Below are 20218 nucleotides of genomic sequence, written 5' to 3' on the forward strand. Positions count from 1 at the left end.
GTTTAGCACCATTAGAGCTTGCATTACTCCTCTCAAATGCTAGGATCACAGTATTAAGTCTTTGAAAGGAATGTTTTTGATTAATTGACACTTTTCTCTGTCAGGCTTTATTGGCGTCGTTGTTGCAGTCTATTTGATCAGGTATGTTCTGTTAAAGTTCTTAGTTGCGCTTAGACACACACAGATTTTCATACTAGAACTTTCATAACATATTCACTGTCTTTTAGAATAATCTTTTATTCTCTCTGTTACAAGTTAAAACACTGCATCTGTCTCCCTACAGACAAAAGCAGCAGGGTGCCAGTAGAAACCAGTAAGTCTAATATTCATGGTTTTAATCGTAATCAGATGTAAGATATATTGAGTGATTACTGCTGCATGTTTTGCTGCAGAGATGAAGAGACTGAGTGCTCTGAACAACGGTATCAATCAGAATGGAGGTCCTGCCAATAGGTATAGTAGAGAACAATATTTGACTACCTGGGGTGCGTTCAGTTTGACCGAACGGTGTGCAAGGCTGAATTCAATGGAAACTATACTGTACTTAACGACCAATTGAAAAACGTAGTGATTATGATGACCCAGAGGGCTATTACCGTATGATGTACTGCGCGAGTTTTGATATTTCAAATGGTCACACCCATATTAGTCAGGCCACATACACCACACCCACCCAACGGGAGCAAAGGTTGACCAAAGGTTGTTGAAGATTGCACATCGTTTTGGAGGAACGTGCTGTTCAGTACACACCATCACTCAACATAGCAAAAGTTGAAGCGAACTGAACACACCCCAGGTAATAGATATGATATGGCATTTTGCTACTCAACATTGATTTGCCATGTCAATGACATGTATCTTGTTCCTTTAGAGACAATAATGAAGAGGTGGCTGTGAACATGCTTGACAATGGGTGCCCCCTGAGCCATCGGCAGTAATGAGGGCCCGTGGAGCTGTCTCCGGCAGCATGGTTAGCATAGAGACTATGGTACTGATTGACCTGGCTCGTCTATGAAGTGTTTTTTTATGTTCATGTTCAAAATGTGGCACATCTTACATTTTAATTTCAACAGATGGTGTGTGTTTATGTAACTTGTGTTTTCAACATATTTCAGTGTGGAACATAGATGGCATAAGACCCTGATTTTATTGATCAGTGAAAATGGAATGCAAATTGTTAAGGGAACTGCTTTGGGGCTTCACATTTTTTGCTTTTTTTTTCCATCCTATGGCTTACCTGTCCATATTTGTTCAAATAAATGAAAGAATTATGAACAATTAGGCTGTCGTTCAATCAACTCTATGTTAATTGCAGCAATTATATAGGAATTATTCTACTTTTAATTGTAGCCGTCAAGATTTTGAGTGAACTCTGATTTGGTTTTCACGTGCATTTCTTTATCCTCACTAGCAGATTTGGAAAGTTTATGTTGATACTTCACTTGAATAGCTGTAGACACATCAACTTATACATTTTTTATCATTATGTAATCTTTTGGGTAAGTTTGAGGAAATCCCCTTGTAACCTGTCAATAATAAAACCTCATAACACACTGTTTAACATTCATAAAACCCTACCAGCTGTTCTTCGTTGACTGTGCTTTAGGTGGAGAAGCTAATGCACTATTCACATTGGCGTTTGAAGTGGAATGACACCCTGGTGCAGCGTTCAAGAGCGCGTCCCAACAGCAGTACAGGGGGAAGGTCTTGTCGGTGAGGTGTGGGGATAGGTTCTCTGACCTTTTTTTGGGGGGGGGGGGGGGGTGTCAGGTCAGATGTTGACAGAATGCTTGTGCATAGCCTGTGTGCTATCATGCCAAACAAACACGGCAATGGTGTTTGCATTGGCAAGAACACATTGATCTTGGACCAGACTATGTTATGTGCAGCAGAATGGATTGCGAAATTGTCTTTGACACAGTATGCGCATACACGTTAGGCCACTTTATTCCGATCGTCACTAGTAAAAGAAAAACGCCAATTTCTACAATTAATCGTCATAAAATGTGATTTTTAAACCGAACCCTAAAGGAATACCAAAATTATTATTTTTTAAATATTTTTTTACGATGTATCCAACTCTCCCTTTGTGGCTGTGGTAACTATTGAAATCCCTTATTTCTCTGGCTGGCTGTCCATGCATCCTCCGGTCAAAGTGGATTTATTTCAAAAACAAAAAGTCAACATCTTTCAGGATACTCTACACTAATGAAGAATGGCGTGTAGTTTTGGGAAAATCGTCGTCGGCGTGTACGTTGAAATAAAGCGAAGCGATGGTAAGTTTACGTTCGTATGTCATTTCTGATGTCTCGATTGGTTTTTACCTCGCTGGTAGTTATTTTGAGAAGCTTTGTGTTGCTGTGAATACACTGCAACCGTTGAAGCCGAGTAGCAGCCGCAAAGTTGGGGTGGCTGTGCTTGCTAGCCAACTTGGCCTATGTAACGTTAACTAGCTGACTACCTAGACGACAAATGCACATTCTAACTGGATAGTTAACAACCAGTTAAAATGGGTTCTTGGACTTACTAGTTTAGTTAGCCAGTTAAAGCAGCTAGCGCCTTAACGCTTTACAGTAACTACAGTATGCACAGCTCTGGTTACCACACTAACGGTAGCTAGTTAACGTTAGTTTAGCAGCTAACAAACTAGCTAACCAAAGCCACCCGCTAGTTAAGTAACGTTAGGTTGTGAAAGGTACCGCAAAATACGTGTTCTGGTTAGTTAGCAAAGGTAAGCTACCAGCTGTCCTTGTATGCTTCAGAACACTGAAGTGGCTAGGTCATTTAACTGGCGATATAGAGGTTAACGTTAGCTAAAAATATATTTAATATAATTTCTAGCTAGTTAACTTTGATAGTGTTTATTTTTTGGGGGGTGAGAAGGCTGGCTGTTAAACTTATTGTCAAGTTAGCATTGTGTCATACTACGACTAGCTACATAAGTCACATAGGTCGTTTGGTGGGTATTATCAACCTGGGTTTTGAGGTCTCCCAATAACGTTACAATATCTAGCTACTGCAGATAATTGTTGTGCGGGTAGTAGCTAGCTGACTGAACTTCGCGGCGAAGGAAGTTGTGGAGTTAATCAAACTTCCTTCACTGTATAGTTTAGTAAGCTAGGCAGGCACTGTAACGTTACAGATGGTTTGAAACTGAGGCACTTACCTGCTATCTAGCTACCCATGAATGTTAGAGGTATAGCAGGCAGCTGTCAGTAAAAATAACCATGACAACCAGTTTAATGGCCTCTTTATTTATTTTATTTTTAGGACTACCACTATACACATCATTGACTAGCACGCACAGTTTTTATATTCAGATCAACTTGATCTGGTAGCTTTGCAATGCACCCTAGATGAGCTTGACTGATTTGTTATAAGGGAGAGAGAAACGGGCAGCCAGCCCCTTTGTGTACCTGCGCCAGGCAGCCAAACCGGGTTAACATTCCTAGGAGACAGATCCCTCCTGGGATGAGGTATAGCGCCGCAACAAAACCATCATATCCTTCTGATTACTATAAACTAGGGGTGAAGAGTTTTCTTACTTTTTTTGGTGTGTAAATTGAGTTGTTATGGATTACGTGAGTGTTTTAATGTTTACTGGTGTATCATGCATGGGAAGTGGGTCCTATCTAGTGTCCGTAGGTAGAGATGTCTGTGTCATCGTGGGTAGGGAGTGCTATCTCTGGGGGCGGTGCCTGGCGAAGCCTGATTCAAGCTATTAACCACCACCCCCTCATCTGTTGCAGGCAGCTCTCTGGAATATACCAGGAGTACTCTCCTCCCTCAGTCTCTAGTCCTGCCATTAGCCAGGCACTGATGGGCTCTGCGATGAATGGAGGCATCACTCAACCACAGAATAGCCTACTGTGTGCCATGATAGCAGACTATCATAAGGACTTGAGGGTAAAAGTATATCAGTTAGATGAGGCTTTAAGCCTCTTACATTTTATCTCTTTTTTAAATATATTTATATATCAGCTAATTTCACTTTTGACATTGACACTTCAGTCTAGTCTACTAGAACTTTAATTGTGCAGGGTGTGTTTGGCACCAGCATTCCTTTTAATCCCAGCCAGGACAGGAAACACTTTTTGCCCTCTTTCAATGGCATAAGAGAAAGGCCTATTTTAATCTTTATGTGGCTTATCAACTGTATTCTAATAATGTCAGCATGAAATGATCCCCATTCAGTGTCTTTCAAAGTAGATGCCATGGAGACATTTTTGACCAACTGACATCAGTCAGTTAAGTAAGGAAGCGGCAGGTAGCTTAGTGGTTAAGAGTGTTGGGCCAGTAAACAAAATATTTCTGGTTCGAATACCCCCCCCGCAAACTAAGCAAAATATTGGTGTGTGCCTTTGAGCAAGGCACTTGACCATAATTGCTCCTTTAAGTTGCTCTAACTTGATGTGCTCCGTAACTGCCCGCTCTGTCCCCCGCTCAACATATGAGGTGTCAACTAGAGGTCAACCGATTATGATTTTTCAACGCCTACACCGATTTATTGGAGGACCCAAAAAAGCTTATTTAATTTTTTTTTAAAATTTATATATTTGTAATAAAGACAATTACAACAATACTGAATGAACACTTATTTGAACTTAATATAATACCTAAATAAAAATCAATATAATCTCAAATAAATAATGAAACATGTTCAATTTGGTTTAAATAATGCAAAAACAAAGTGTTGGAGAAGAGAGTAAAAGTGCAATATGTGCTAACGTTTCAGTTCCTTGCTCAGAACATGAGACCATATGAAAGTTATTAGTTTTTTTTCTTTCTATAAGGTAAGTTTAATGCTAGCTAGCAACTTACCTTGGATCCTTGCTACACTCGCGTAACAGGTGGTCAGCCTGCCACGCAGTCTCCTCGTGGAGCGCAATGTAATCGGCCATAATCGGCGTCCAAGAATACCGATTATGAAAACTTGAAATCGGCCCTAATCGGTCGACCTCTAGTGTCAACTCAGCCAGGTTTCAGCACCAAAGTGGGCCACCATGGTAAATGATGTCTACTCTTTAAGCCCACTTTAGATCATCTGCTTTGAGGCAGTTGGGGAGAAAGCAGGATTATTCTCTCCTGCAGTACTATAAAGTTGTGCCCATTGGGAATAGGGAAGGGGGTAAAGGGGATACCTCGTCAATTGCACAACTGAATGCATTCACCCGAAATGTGTCTTCCATATTTAACCCAACCCCTCTGAATCAGAGATGTGCCTTAATCGACGTCCACGTCATTGGCGCCCAGGAGAAGTTGTTGTAGGGGGGTTAACCTTCTTGCTCAAAAAAATGGAGTCGTCATGTTTGAGCTACTTTATATTGTACTGTATCATCTAGAGGTCGACCGATTATGATTTTTCAACAGAGATGCCGATTATTAGAGGACCAAAAAAAGCCGATAACGATTAATCAGCCTCAAATAAATAATGAAACGTGTTCAATTTGTTTTAAATAATGCAAAAACAAAGTTTTGGAGAAGAAAGTAAAAGTGCAATATGTGCTAACGTTTCAGTTCCTTGCTCAGAACATGAGAACATATAAAAGTTATTAGTTATTATAGGACTATTTCTCTCTATACCATTTGTATTTCATATTCCTTTGACTATTGAATGTTCTAATAGGCACTTCAGTATTGCCAGCATAATCTCGGGAGTTGATATGCTTGAAGTCATAAACAGCGCAATGCTTGACGCACAACGAAGAGCTGCTGGCAAACGCACGAAAGTGCTGTTTGAATGAATGCTTAAGAGCCTGCTGGTGCCTACCATCACACAGCGAGACTGCTCTATCAAATCATAGACTTTATTATAACATAACACACAGAAATACCAGCCTTAGGTCATTAATATGGTCAAATCCAGAAACGATCATTTCGAAAAAACGTTTATTCTTTCAGTGAAATACGGAACCGTTCTGTATTTTGCGTGCAATGAACGCAAGAGAAGTGACACAATTTCACCTGGTTAATATTGCCTGCTAACCTGGATTTCTTTTAGCTAAATATATACTTCTGTGTATTGATTTTAAGAAAGGCATTGATGTTCATGGTTAGGTACACATTGGAGCAACGATACGCACCGCATCGATTATATGCAACTCAGGACACACTAGATTAACTAGTGATTATGATTGATTGTTTTTTATAAGGTAAGTTTAATGCTAGCTAGCAATTTACCTTGGCTTACTGCATTCGCGTAACAGGCAGTCTCCTCGTGGAGTGCAATGAGAGGCAGGTGGTTAGAGCGTTGGACTAGTTAACTGTAAGTTTGCAAGATTGAATCCCCCGAGCTGACAAGGTGAAAATGTCGTTCTGCCCCTGAACGAGGCAGTTAACTAGGCCGTCATTGAAAGTAAGAATGTGTTCCTAACTGACTTGCCTAGTTAAATAGAGATTGAATAAAGGTGTTTAAAAAAAGGTCAAATCGGTGTCCAATTTGACCGATTTCCGATTATGAAAACTTGAAATCGGCCCTAATTAATCGGCTATTCCGATTAATCAGTCGACCTCTAGTTTAAAGGCACAGTCAACTTAGTGTATGTAAACTTCTGACCCACTGGAATTGTGATGCAGTGAATTATAGGTGAAATAATCTATCTGTAAACAATTGTGGGAAAAATTACTTGTCATGCACAAAGTAGATGTCCTAACTGACTTGCCAAAACTATAGTTTGTAAACTAGAAATTTGTGGAGCGGTTGAAAAACTTGTTTTAATGACTCCAACCTAAGTGAATGTGATCTTCCGACTTCAACAGTAGGTATTTCAGACTCGGTCAGGGAGAGTTTGAAAATGTCGGTGAAGACACTTGCCAGTTGGTCTTTTGTTCACGTCCTGGTAATCCGTCTGGCCCCATGGCCTTGTGAATGTTGACCTGTCTTGCTCACATCGGCTACGGAGAGCATTATCACACTGTCGTCCGTAACAGACTGTGCTCTCATGCATGCTTCTGTGTTGCTTGCATTGAAGTGAGCATAAAAGGGGTTTAGCTCTTCTGGTAGGCTCGCGTCACTGTGCAGCTCGCAGCTGGGTTTCCCTTTGTAGTCCATAATCGTTTTCAAGCCCTGCTACATCCGACGAGAGCCAGAGCTGGTATAGTAGGATTAAATCTTAATCCTGTATTGACACTTTGCCTGTTTGATGGTTTGTCTGAGGGCATAGGGTGATTCCTTAGCATCCGGACTAGTGTCCCGTTCCTTGAAAGTGGCAGCTCTAGCCTTTAGCTCGATGCGGATGTTGCCTGTAATCTATGGCTTCTGGTTGGGGTATGTATGTATGTACGGTCACTGTGGGGACGACGTCGTCGATGCACTTATTGATTGAGCCAATGATTGAGGTGGTATACTCCTCAATGCCATTGGATGAATCCCGGAACATATTCCAGTCTGTGCTAGCAAAACAGTCCCTTAGTGTTGCATCCGCGTCATCTGAACACTTCCGTATTGTGGGAGTTACTGGTACTTCCTGCCTTAGTTTTTGCTTGTAAGCAGGAATCAAGTGAATTATGGTCAGATTTGCCAAATGGAGGTCGAGAGAGAGCTTAGTATGCGTCTCTGTGTGTGGAGTAAAGGTGGTCTAGAGTTTTTGTTTCTATTTATTATATTCATTTAAAAAATCTCCCTCTGGTTGCACATGTGTCATGCTGGTAGAAATGACATAAAACGGATTTAAGTTTCACTGCATTAAAGTCCCCAGCCACTAGGAGCGCCGCCTTTGGATGAGCATTTTCTTATGGTCTAATACAGCTGGTCGAGTGCGGTCTTAGTGCCAGCATCGGTTTGTGGTGGCAAATAGACGGCTACGAATAATATAGATGAGATCTCTCTTGGTAGTTATTGTGGTCTACAGTTTATCATAAGGTACTCTACCTCAGGCAAGCAATACCTCGAGACTTCTTTAATATTAGACATCACTCACCAGCTGTTATTGACAAATGGACACAGACCCCCACCCCTCATCTTACCAGACGTTGCTTCTCTGTCATGCCGATGCATGGAAAATCCCTCCAGCTCTATATTATCCATGTCGTCGTTCAGCTACGACTCTGTAAAACATGAGATATTTGCTTTTAATGTCCTGTTGGTAGGATAATCTTGATTTGTTATTTCAAAGTTTTGATGTCTTCTATTATTCTACAATGTAGAAAATAGTACATATAAAACCCCTTGAATGAGTAGGTGTGTCCAAACTTTTGACTGGTACTGTATGCACAAACTCTAACGAACTGCTTCGGCTGGGAAGCATGCGTTTGCTTTTAGTCACCTTAGGTTTGTATTTTAGAACAAAGGGCTAGAGTATGGCACTGCACTGCAGTCAGTGCACACGGACAGGGTACCATTCACCTGTCAGTTACCATTCACATGTTTACAGATGAGATGGATGCATGTGTTGTGTAAGTTTCTCTACACACAGAATACACAATACAGATTCTGTTTGCATGTAGCGCTATTTGAGGAGTGTAGTGTGGTGGTTGGTTGGTCTGTACAAGGAAGTTCTTGGAGGACCAGGCCATTCTCTATTCTTAGTGATTCAATTGCATCAGGTCTTGCAAGCATGAGTGCCAGTCTGTTCAGTATTCGCATGCTGCTCTTGCTCCCTCCACAATGGTAAGCGATTCCTTTTCCTTGTCTTTGTGTCCTCATCTAATCCTCCTGAACACACTGGGCTCTGTCACCTCCCATGTGTCCCTGTTCTTAAGTAATGCTGCCTGTCTGCCATTGTGTGTCTACAGTCACCTGCTGTTGCCAGGGTAGTTTGCAATCAACCTGCTGATCCAAGATGGGATTTAACTGCCAGCTAGCTTGGCGCTGGTCCAGCCCTACCATAAAGATCTCTGAGACACAGCTCTCAGAATCACACACACACGCAGTCTCTATTAGAGGTCAACCGATTAATCGGAATGGCCGATTTCAAGTTTTCATAGCAATTCAGAAATCGGAATTTTTGGGCGCCGATAAAAAAAAAAAAATATATATAATATTTTTTATACCTCTATTTAACTAGGCAAGTCAGTTAAGAACACATTCTTATTTTCAATGAAGGCCTAGGAACGGTGGGTTAACTGCCTCGTTTAGGGGCAGAACGACAGATTTTCACATTGTCAGCTCGGGGGATTCAATCTTGCAACTACAGTTAAGTAGTCCAACGCAATAACGACCTGCCTCTCTCTCGTTGCACTCCACAAGGAGACTGCCTGTTATACGAATGCAGTAAGCCAAGGTAAGTTGCTAGCTAGCATTAAACTTATCTTGTAAAAAAACAATCAATCATAATCACTAGTTAACTAAACATGGTTGATGATATTACTAGATATTATCTAGCGTGTCCTGCGTTGCATATAATCTGACTGAGCATACAAGAATCGAAGTATCTGACTGAGCGGTGGTAGGCAGAAGCAGGTGCGTAAACATTCATTCAAACAGCACTTTCATGCGTTTTGCCAGCAGCTCTTCATTGTGCGTTAAGCATTGCGCTGTTTATGACTTCAACTATTCTGAGCAAGGAACTGAAACGTTAGCTTTCTCACATAGCACATATTGCACTTTTACTTTCTTCTCCAGCACTTTGTTTTTGCATTATTTAAACCAAATTGAACATGTTTCATTATTTACTTGAGGCTAAATTGATTTTATTGATGTATTATGTTAAGTGTTCATTCAGTATTGTTGTAATTGTCATTATTACAAATAAATAAATACTTTTTAAAAAATCGTCTGATTATTCGGTATCAGCTTTTTTGGTCCTCCAATCTGTATCGGCGTTGAAAAATCATAACCGGTCGACCTCTAGTTCTCCTCAGCAAGTTGTATTTCTTCAGGTCAGTGTATTAGTGCATAGGCTCACCAAGACACATCTGTTGGTGTGTCCCTCTTGACCAGAAGCTGGGTTTTCTAGAGCAGATCTGCCAAAGAGGAGAGGGAAAGACATCATGGTGGAGTGACATGCATATGGACTCATGACAGGCATCTGACCGCATGTTCCACATTTCACTTGCCGCTTCTGTCAGTGCTGATGTAAGCTATTTTTACATCACTGTCTGACACTTACTATCTCAATTCAAAGGGATTCTTGTTCTGTTACGGAGTTATTTAAGTGGGCTTTCACTGCTGTGCACTGCACAATCATTACTTTGGTAGAACTCAGCAGCAGCGAACACTAAAAGCATCCATAAAGCTCTCTGCTCTAAATAATGAATGCTGGGAACATGTCCCCCCTGCTTCCCCCCTTACAGTGAGCAGCCAGGGGATGTAGTGTGTCATAGACCAGGGTTAGGCACAGGAAGCTGCTGGTAATTATGGAGCGGTCTCAGCTCAGGCTGCCTGTGAAGTGTGTATTTAGACCAGCAGTAGATGGGAGGGAGGACAGGGAAAGGGTAACTCCATGTATATTGACTACATGCTTCCAAACTTGTTTGACATGGCTTTATGTCTCAGTTGGTCAAGCATGGTGATTGGGTTTGATTCTCAGGGCCATCCATAGTTAAAATGTATGCATGCATGACAGTAACTTGCTTTGGATAAAAGCGTCTGCTAAATGGCATATCTGTGGCTGAAGTTTATATAGACCACCTCTCTTGTCTTCACACACTTCTGTTGAGTAATGTCCTGGAGAAGCTAGTTTGGGATGTTTAAGGCCAATTATTTTGTCATGTACTGTATTGTCAGGCTGGCATAGCCGTATGGTTTCAGAGAGCATGTTGAAGTGTGTGTGCTGCAGGGGTCTGTGTACTCCAGCTTCATTGTAGTAGTTTAATGTCCCTATGCACTTCTCCAGTTGGGTAGCTACTAGTAGCTACGGTCTTCCCTGCTGACTGATTCCCTGGGGAAAGTCCTCCCACTCCCGCCCTTACAATAAAGATGTGTCATGCAGTCAGTCATCCCTAATGGCTGTAGTGCACTATGAGTAGTGTAGGCCAGAGTTAGGACAGTACTGTGCAACAATTTTAAGGAATTAACAAATTTGTTACATTTCAAAGAACTCCCCTTTAGTCTTCCAACTTCTCTGTGCTGTGGGTGTTTGTCAGATAATGCACAACCACACGTGCTTTGTTACAGGACGAATACACCAAGCCATGGTCACGTCGTTGAATGAAGACAATGAGAGCGTCACTGTGGAGTGGATCGAAAATGGAGACACCAAAGGGAAAGAGGTAACCAAGCCTAGCTAGTAGCGTAGCACGACAGCCGGCTTCCGCTCAGCTCTTAGGCATTGAGCCCTATGAATAATGCATCTGAAGACATTCTAGAGTTTGAGATTACACAATCCTTCTGCATGTTCTGCCAGACATCACTCTCTGCCCTGAATATACTTGAGTTTAGAGAGCCTTAGAGCAGTCAAATTTCCTGAGCTTTGCTGTTGAATACAGATGTTGTCCAGCTGCTCTCTGCTCCTCTGAGCTACACGGATATACTTCTCTGCTCTCCATATACTAACATATAAGGTACATATTAACGGAGTATATTTGCTCCTCATCTCTTCTGCATATTGATGTGTAGAGTATATTGTGTTAGATCTCCTGTTGAATATTGACTTGAAAAGTCTGGCTCGAAGGACCATGAGAAAGGGCACCAATTGGTTGTGGACTCTTTTAGAAGGTGTGGTAATGATGACCAGTAGGAGAGAGATGTACAGTGAACACATTTATTGCCACACCACACACAGACACACACACAAGAAGGGCAAAGAGAAGGGACTAGTAGAATTGTTCAGGAGCGATCTGTATGGGTTAGGTACAATTACAGTGACACACACTGCTCTCTATCCAGATTGACTTGGAGAGTATATTTGCACTAAACCCAGATGTGGCCCCAGAAGAGGAGATCGCCCCCAGCCCAGAGACCCCTCCCCCACCAAAGCCCACCTCTGTGAAGGTCAACAAGATCTCCAAGGTGAGTGCTTCATGCGATGGAATTTAGTTTTGTTATGGACTGCTAGGATAACCACTGCAGGGTGAAGTCTGCTTGTGTAGTGCATAGATGAAGAACCTGATATCTTGCCTATGGTGCAGTGTGTGGCCTCAGGCCCACTGCTGGAGTGGCAAAAAAAACACAGAACAGATGCGAACAAAGGAAGCTCCAGTAATCTGATTCTCAGTATTTGTCCATTTCTATAACCCTTATTTTGCAGTCATGGAAGTGTTGTATTCTTCAGGGTTGTGATCTAGTGATCAATTATTTTTGTCAATGCATTTATTTTTTTGTGTTCTTTAGCAGAACCGACGAACAATAGCGCCCACTAAGAATGGCACTCCATCCAGGGATAACAGAGGTGTGTTTGTGTACTTTTTTTTGATCATTGACAGTTGAACATTGTCTTGAAATGTTCATGGGTACCATGTCGCTTAATTCACTTGAAACAGGCCCTCTTGATAACTCTGTTGTGGGTTCCACAGTGGTGTCGACCCGGGCCAGACATGCTCCACCCCAGCAGCCAGAGCCTTCTCCTCCTCCTGCCCAGCAGCCAGCCCAGCCCACCCAGGCCCAGACAGCCCAACAGTTAGCCAATGGTAGGAACATCACGACTATATCCATCTATGTTGGAGTTACATTTTGACATATTTACTCATTCCAGAAATCTGAATGTTCTGTCATTTTCACCCTCCTAAGCATTCCCCGGAAATATGATTTATTATTCCATTTCATGTTGTGTATTTGTTACGATAACATCTGACCAATAGGCTTGATGTTCCTGATTTTCTATGCTTTGTCGATCACATGTGTGTCACAGAAGCGTCATTGCATCAGCTAAGCAGAAAGGAGTTTGGACAGCTTTGTATGTATCAACTCTCCCAACCACCCCAATGCTTAATGTTATCTTAGAGCCCTGTCGCTTTCCTTTGGAGAACCTTTAGTTTGTGATTATTACTCGCCTAAAAGGCTTCCGCTATATTCAAAGCCTTGATGGGGGCTCCCCCCTACCAATGGAATCAGAGACAGAGAGACATCCTCGTAGCTCTCTTCGTATTTCTCTCTTCCTTCCTTCCTGCCGGCCAGCCTGGCACTGGTTCTGACCTGGCCCTGCTCCCCCAGATTACTGCAGGTTGTTAATCCTCGCTCTCTGCTCTGAATGACGAGCCTGCAGGCCTTCAGATGGGGCTGTATGCTAGAGGAAGGGTTACTGTGCTGCTCAGCTGGATATCTTGGGGTCTGGTGGAATCAGAAATGGGCTACTGACACTCACTTTATACTCTCCTCTCTCTTCTGATCGGATTTTCAAATTATGAATTGGGTTTCTAAATGGTACTAACTGTAATGTGATGCAGGATTTATGTAACTTTTGAGGAACCTAGACTAAGAAGTCCCCTATGTACTCATATCTCTGCTTTCCCAGTCAGCATTTGACTGTTGTTGGATCAGTGGTTGGTCAAGAGCCCTATAGTAGTGTAATAGGAAAAGAAGGGTTACCAGGGTAAGGTTTGTGCCAGCTGCTGTAGCCTGCCCTCAGGCCTGTATAAAGTTGCTGTCCCCCTGGATGCTAGAAGGCCCAGTCCCCAGCCAGCCACCACTCTGTCTGGACAACCCTATAGTAGGGAAACGCCAGCAGAGGAAGAGATCCCTTTCAGAAAGGTTGAGTGTGCATGTTCTGTGAAAGGCAGCGTTTGTGACTTCCTGTTCCTTTGCCGGGGTTTCCTGGCAGCGAGGAGGAAGTCCAACTGTGTGAAGGAAGTGGAGAAACTGCAGGAGAAGAGAGAGAGACGACGGATACAGCAACAGGAGCTGAGGGAGAAGAAGGCACAGGTACAGGGGCACTCCTCCTTCCATCCTCTGACCCCCCCCCATATCTCCTCTAACATCTGTGTTTTTAAAATGAGGATAAAATAAGATAATTGACTCACTATAGCGATGTTAGTCATTGAACACATTTTCTTTAGTGAAAATAACTTGCTAATTCAATTGGAGTATAAATTGAACAGTAACCCAACATAACCGTTCTCAGGAGGTGGACACCACTGTCCCTAACTATGAGATCCTGCATATGATCAGAGACTTCCGTGCCAGTCTGGACTACCGGCCGCTGTCCACCACAGATCTGGTGAGTACAGACAACACCCTGCTCTCTCTCCCTCTGTCCCAATACAATGGCCTGATTAATGTGTGTTTTTATTTTGTCAGATTGAAGAGCACCGAATATGTGTTTGTGTGAGGAAACGTCCACTCAACAAGAAAGGTAAGGAGGACATCCAACAGAGCCTTTAATCATAATGAGGAACCAGTCACAAGTTTACCTACTATGAGCTTTTGGACGGTCATAATCAGTCAGGTTCAGGTATTTTCTTAACTCCTGCAATCAGGAAACTACACTACATGACCAAAAGTATGTTGACACCTGCTCGTCTGATCATCATTCCAATATCATGGGCTTTCATATGGAGTTGGTCCCCCCTTTGCTGCTATAACAGCCTCCACTCTTCTGGGAAGGATTTCCACTAGATGTTTGAACATTGCTGCAGGGACTTGCCTCCATTTAGCCACGAGCATTAGTGAGGTCGGGCACTGATGTTGGGCGATTAGGCCTGGCTCGCAGTTGAATTTCCAATTCATCCCAAAGGTGTTCGATGGGATTGAGGTCAGGGCTCTGTGCAGGCCAGTCAAGTTCTTCCACACCGATCTCGACAAACTATTTCTGTATGGATCTTGCTTTGTGCACAGGGGAATTGTCATGTTGAAACAGGAAAGGGCCTTCCCCAAACTGTTGCCACAAAGTTGGAAGCACAGAATCATGTAGAATGTCATTTCCCTTCACCTGAACTAAGGGGCCTAGCTCGACCCATGAAAAACAGCCCCAGACCATTATTCCTCCTCCACCAAACTTTACAGTTTGCACTATGCATTCCGGTAGGTAGCGTTCTCCTGGCATCTGCCAAACCCAGATTCAGCCGTCGGGCTGCCAGATAGTGAAGCGTGATTCATCACTCGAACGCGTTTCCACTGCTCCGGAGCCCAATGGCGGCGAGCTTTACACCACTCTAGCCAACGCTTGGCACTGCGCATGTTAGGCTTGTGTGCGGCTACTCGGCCATGGAAGCCCATTTCATGAAGCTGTCGACAAACAGTTCTTTTGCTAACATTGCTTCCAGAGGCAGTTTGGAACTCGGAAGTGAGTGTTGCAACCGAGGACAGACTATTTTTCTGCATTTCAGAACACGCCGGTCCTGTTCTGTGAGCTTGTGTGGTTTTCCAATTTGCGGCTGAGCCGTTGTTGCACCTAGACGTTTGAACTTCTCAATAACAGCACTTACAGTTGACCGGTGCAGCTCTAGCAGGGCAGAAATTTGACGAACTGACTTGTTGGAAAGGTGGCATCCTATGACGGTGCAACATTGAACGTCACTGAACTCTTCAGTAAGGCCAATGTTTGTCTATGGAGATTGCATGGTGGTGTGCTCAATTTTAGACACCTGTCAGCAACGAGTGTGGCTGAAATAGCTAATTTGAAGGGGTGTCCACATAGTTTTGTGTATATAGTGTATCTTCTCTGTATACTTTCATTAACATGGCTGTGTGTGTTCCAGAGTTGACTATAAGGGACCTGGATGTGATTACCATCCCCAGTAAGGATGTGGTGATGGTCCATGAGCCCAAGCAGAAGGTGGACCTGACACGCTACCTGGAGAACCAGACCTTCCGCTTCGACTACGCCTTTGATGACAGCACCACTAATGAAATGGTTTACAGGTCAGACAGAGAGCAGTCGGTTGTTGCAGTAAAACAGCTGTTTTGTTTGACGTGTCAGCTTTATGTTTTTACTGGAATTCAATCCAGGAGGACTGCTTGCATTAGGTGTGTAGGATGTATTTTGATGGTGTGTGTTTGGGTGTTGTGATGGAATGAGTGCAAGTATGTGTTTTCCTAGTGTGTGTGAATGCACACACACTGATGAGTGGATTTGTGTGTTTCTACTACAGGTTTACTGCCAGGCCCCTAGTGGAGACCATCTTTGAGAGGGGCATGGCCACGTGCTTCGCCTATGGACAGACTGGTAGTGGCAAAACACATGTGAGTCACACACACACCAGCCTCCTCATCCTCTTCTGCTGATGCATGTCAATTATTAAATACTAACTTAGCAATAACATTACATCCGCGACATCCAGGTTCAATGTGTACAGGCGTTGTTGCATTTTCATTTCTATTTCTGTTTCACCCACAATCAGAACTGTGAATATTGCCGTCTTTTGTTTCAGACTATGGGTGGAGATTTTTCTGGAAAGAACCAGGATTGTTCTAAAGGGATTTATGCATTAGCTTGTAAGTGATTCTTAGTATTGTTGTTGGTGCTGTAATGCTCAGAACCTATTACAATTGTAAAACTTTCTCTTAGTCTTTTTCCCCTTTGTCCTCATGCAGCTCGGGATGTGTTTGTCATGTTGAAGAAACCCTGCCACAAGAAGTTAGATCTTCAGGTGTACGCAACCTTCTTTGAAATCTACAGTGGAAAGGCAAGTGATTAATGACTTGTTTATACAGCATCCACTTGTGGTTTTGGTTGTAGGCAATGTTCCTTCTAAGCTGCGCGTGTGCGTGGCCACGCATCTCCAGGACTGCCGGGGCAGTAGACGCAAGAGATTTGAGTTTCACTGAGTTCGTCCCATCAGTTTGCACTATCAACGTTTTTCTCTAATGTGATCGAATCAACATTATCAGTCCCTTTTCAATGCAACAAAACAAATCTAACTTTGCAAGATTGAGTCTTTAATTAAAGGGTCTGTTGCATATAAATTAATAGGCAGAGTGTAGCCTACATTGTCCAATTCTCTTTATAAACTGGGTGGTTCGAGCCCTGAATGCTGGTTGGCTGAAAGCTGTGGTATATCAGCCCGTATACCATGGGTATGACGACAAATGTATTTATACTGCCCTAATTATGTTATCTAGATTAAAATATAAATACGGCACCTCAGGGTTTTGTGGTACGAGGGGGTGTGGTATATGACCTATATACCACGACTAAGGGCTGTTCTTATGCACGACGCAACGCGGAGTGCCTGGACACAGCCCTTAGCCGTGGTATATTGGCTATATATCACAAACCCCAGAGGTGCCTTATTGCTATTATAAACTGGTTACCAATGTAATTAGAGCAGTAAAAATACATGTTTTGTCATACCCATGGTATACGGTCTGATTTAGCACAGCTGTCAGCCAATGAGCATTCGGTGCTCGAACCGCACAGTTTATATTGCATCATATAACACTGTTACGAATCCCTTTTGGCCCGACAGTCTAGGGGGGGTGGTAATGAGACCCGTAACATATCTCATGCAAATTATTATTGTGACAAAGTAAAAGTGTGAACGAAATAACCACGACAACAGAAATCTACCGTCAAACTCCAGGTTTATTTATAAACACACGGTAATGGGGGGGGGGAGCAGGAAAAGGGGCTGAGCTGGACCCAAGGAAAGAAATAATAAATATACAAAAACACCCCTAAGCTAGACTAGCCTACTTTAACAGCTAACTAACTAACCAAAAATACAGTGGGTGGTCCGCCCAGTTCTAACTAGTGTATTTAACAAAGTTCACCTACGGGTAGTGTATGCCCATGGGCGACTTGTCTTGATTTCCCCCTTTTCCCACCAGCTACAAACAAACACCATAACCAAAAACAATACTCACAGGAGATGACAGTGATTTGGAGGTGCTCAAACAAAAGAGAGGTTAAGACACAAAGCGAGAGTGAAACACAGAGACTTACAGACATGGCATTTACAGAGAGATTGAGCTCTAGAGCAAACAAATGATGGGGTTTTTAAACCATGGGGAAGGAACTGTGATAGGGTAGGAAATAGGAGGTGTGTCTTTTGATTGTTGACTGATTAGGGAGTGATGATTTTCACCTGTGAGGGGAGAAGGAGAGAAAAGAAACACACACACAGGATAACTGTATCCGTAACAAACACATTACAATGCAATTTACAATGGCCTATTTGGTCCATGTTAAAAAAAAATGTTTTTTTTAAGTCTCATGGAATGTAGGCCTATCATAGAGGATTTTTCTCCATTGGTTTCGTTGGTAGGCCACTGATAGGCCTACATTATGCTCAAATAGCCATTAGACTATTGACTACTGTCTAAAACGGTAAGGGTACAGCCTCAGTGTTCACTGTAAACATGTGCTGGAGGTTGCACAGAATTCTCACAACGTTCAAGTTTCTGCTTCCAAGACCTCAATTGGTTAGTGCCCCAAAATAATGTGGGGAACTTGATTGTAAGTGTTTAACTCGGACTGTAAGGGGAAACTGTGTATTGCTCCCGTGGGTGATTATATTGACAGACTGGTTTTAAGTTGCGGTTCTATATGTGTTGGACCTGACTGTTTAACCTGACTGCGTGTGTAGTTGTATAGGTATTTGACATGATTGTTATGTGTGTCTTCTAGGTGTTTGACCTGCTGAATGGTAAGGCTAAGCTCCGGGTGCTGGAGGATGGGAAGCAGCAGGTGCAGGTGGTGGGGTTGCATGAGAGAGATGTCAAATGCACAGAGGACGTCCTCAAACTCATAGAAGTGGGCAACAGCTGCAGGTAAGGCAACGGAGTGGAAGGTATTTGTAGCAACATCCCTCAGTTGCCCTAACTAATGACATAAACGGTGATCTTTAAAATGTTCTTGTGCATTACATTTAAATGCTCTCCTTCCTGCTTTCTTTCTCCCTCTCTGTCCCTCTCTCTCAGAACGTCAGGGCAGACCTCGGCCAACGCCCACTCGTCCCGTAGCCACGCCGTGTTCCAGATCATTCTGAGGAGGAAGGGGAAGATGCATGGCAAGTTCTCCCTGATCGACCTGGCGGGGAACGAGAGGGGGGCCGACACATCCAGCGCTGACCGCCAGACACGCCTGGAGGGCGCTGAGATCAACAAGAGCCTTCTGGCACTAAAGGTCAGAGGAGAGAGGTCAGAGGGCAGCTGCAGAGCATTCTGACAGGGACACTCGGTAGAAAGTCAGCAGATGTTTAGTCTGGTAGTTCAAGTAAAAGTTTATTCATCTTAGAGGGATTTACAGGATTTTACATGAATACAGCTCTGATAGTGTGCTGTCTGAGATGCATTTTCCTCCAGTTGAACAGAACTAGCAGGCTTAGTTGGACATAATGTAATCTTATAGAAATGGTCAACTGTATTTTTCCTGTCCCATCTCTCTCAGAATGTATATCAGTCAGCCAGTCAGTCTTAGCAGCAGGCAGACAAACTGTAGCTCATTGTGTCCCTCTTTAACTCTACCAGGAGTGCATCAGGGCGCTGGGACGGAACAAACCACACACTCCATTCAGGGCCAGCAAGCTCACACAGGTCCTCCGAGACTCCTTCATAGGGGAGAACTCCCGCACATGCATGGTGAGTATATCATTAGTCACTGCTAGTGGGATTGGTAATTGGTGAATTCTTTCCTCACTGGCATATGGTTCAGTCATCTCAGATTTTATAAAAAATTACTTTTTTTAAGACACCTTGCCCATGGTCTAGGCCAGGTGTCACCAAAGTATTCCTAGTCATTCGCCAAACATTTATCTTAAAAAAACAACGATAAAGCCTTGCGTTTCTATATATATATATATTTTTTGTATCGTGCCGTTGGCTGGGTAGGCGAAGTGTTCCCATTTTGAACCATTTCATGTGTCTGAAGGTACATACTCTGCCTTCCCGTCGGGCCCAGAGTGCAAATCAAGCACACTATAGGCCTACTGCTGGCCAATCGGATGTCCCAGATTACCATGTCTGCGATAACGTAGCAGGCTTAAAATAAAGCTAAAGTTGATGCTGTGAGATTAAAACGTTTAAAACCATGACTAAAGAGAGACTGTCAATGAATACAGCAAAGAGCTGCTGTTTTTATGACTGAGTTCATGTTTGTTCTTACTCAGCACTGTCAACACTTTATTCAACTCTTTCATAAGCCATTTAATGGGTGTTCTTCCACTTATGCTACAACCACCACTGCAGCTGTAATGAATGAGAAGGAAAGTGTATCGATAGGCTTGTTATTATTAGCGGCTTGGGAATATTTCACTTTCTCTGTTCATAGGAATAACAACATTAATTTGTGCATGAGGCAGAAATAATTTGGTGCGACTAGAGTTTGGCTATCAGCTAGAAGACGGTGTCCCTTTTTGGTCAGTGTCAGTGGAGGAAAGGGAGTGGAGGGATGTTGAGAGACTGACCCTCAGTCTGCTGCTCTCTCCCTCTGCTGAGATTGACCATCAGATGCAGGCACCATCA

General features: G+C 43.0%; 1 protein-coding gene across 17 annotated transcripts in view; it reads left to right on the forward strand.

The window, feature by feature from the left end:
- The first annotated feature begins 1602 nt into the window (after positions 1-1602).
- LOC109896011 (kinesin-like protein KIF2A) overlaps positions 1603-20218 on the forward strand; it is a 29873-nt gene continuing 11257 nt past the window's right edge. Inside the window, exons 1-18 of one of the 17 annotated variants that reach the window (XM_031829931.1) lie at positions 1603-1713; positions 3750-3906; positions 9881-10015; positions 11057-11151; positions 11768-11890; positions 12212-12269; positions 12394-12507; positions 12729-12773; positions 13638-13738; positions 13938-14033; positions 14114-14168; positions 15514-15676; positions 15907-15997; positions 16186-16249; positions 16349-16440; positions 18384-18526; positions 18677-18881; positions 19226-19336. In XM_031829931.1, coding sequence (XP_031685791.1) covers positions 11074-11151; positions 11768-11890; positions 12212-12269; positions 12394-12507; positions 12729-12773; positions 13638-13738; positions 13938-14033; positions 14114-14168; positions 15514-15676; positions 15907-15997; positions 16186-16249; positions 16349-16440; positions 18384-18526; positions 18677-18881; positions 19226-19336 — 1539 coding nt within the window. In that variant the 5' untranslated portion in view covers positions 1603-1713; positions 3750-3906; positions 9881-10015; positions 11057-11073. Of the gene's footprint in view, positions 1714-1794; positions 2277-3749; positions 3907-9723; positions 10016-11056; positions 11152-11767; positions 11891-12211; positions 12270-12393; positions 12508-12728; positions 12774-13637; positions 13739-13937; positions 14034-14113; positions 14169-15513; positions 15677-15906; positions 15998-16185; positions 16250-16348; positions 16441-18383; positions 18527-18676; positions 18882-19225; positions 19337-20218 lie in introns of those variants that run through there. The other 16 variants (XM_031829929.1, XM_031829932.1, XM_031829925.1 and 13 more) reach the window with 16 other exon arrangements.

The sequence above is a fragment of the Oncorhynchus kisutch genome, linkage group LG8, assembly GCF_002021735.2.
Source record: "Oncorhynchus kisutch isolate 150728-3 linkage group LG8, Okis_V2, whole genome shotgun sequence".
In the NCBI taxonomy this organism is placed as follows: domain Eukaryota; kingdom Metazoa; phylum Chordata; class Actinopteri; order Salmoniformes; family Salmonidae; genus Oncorhynchus; species Oncorhynchus kisutch.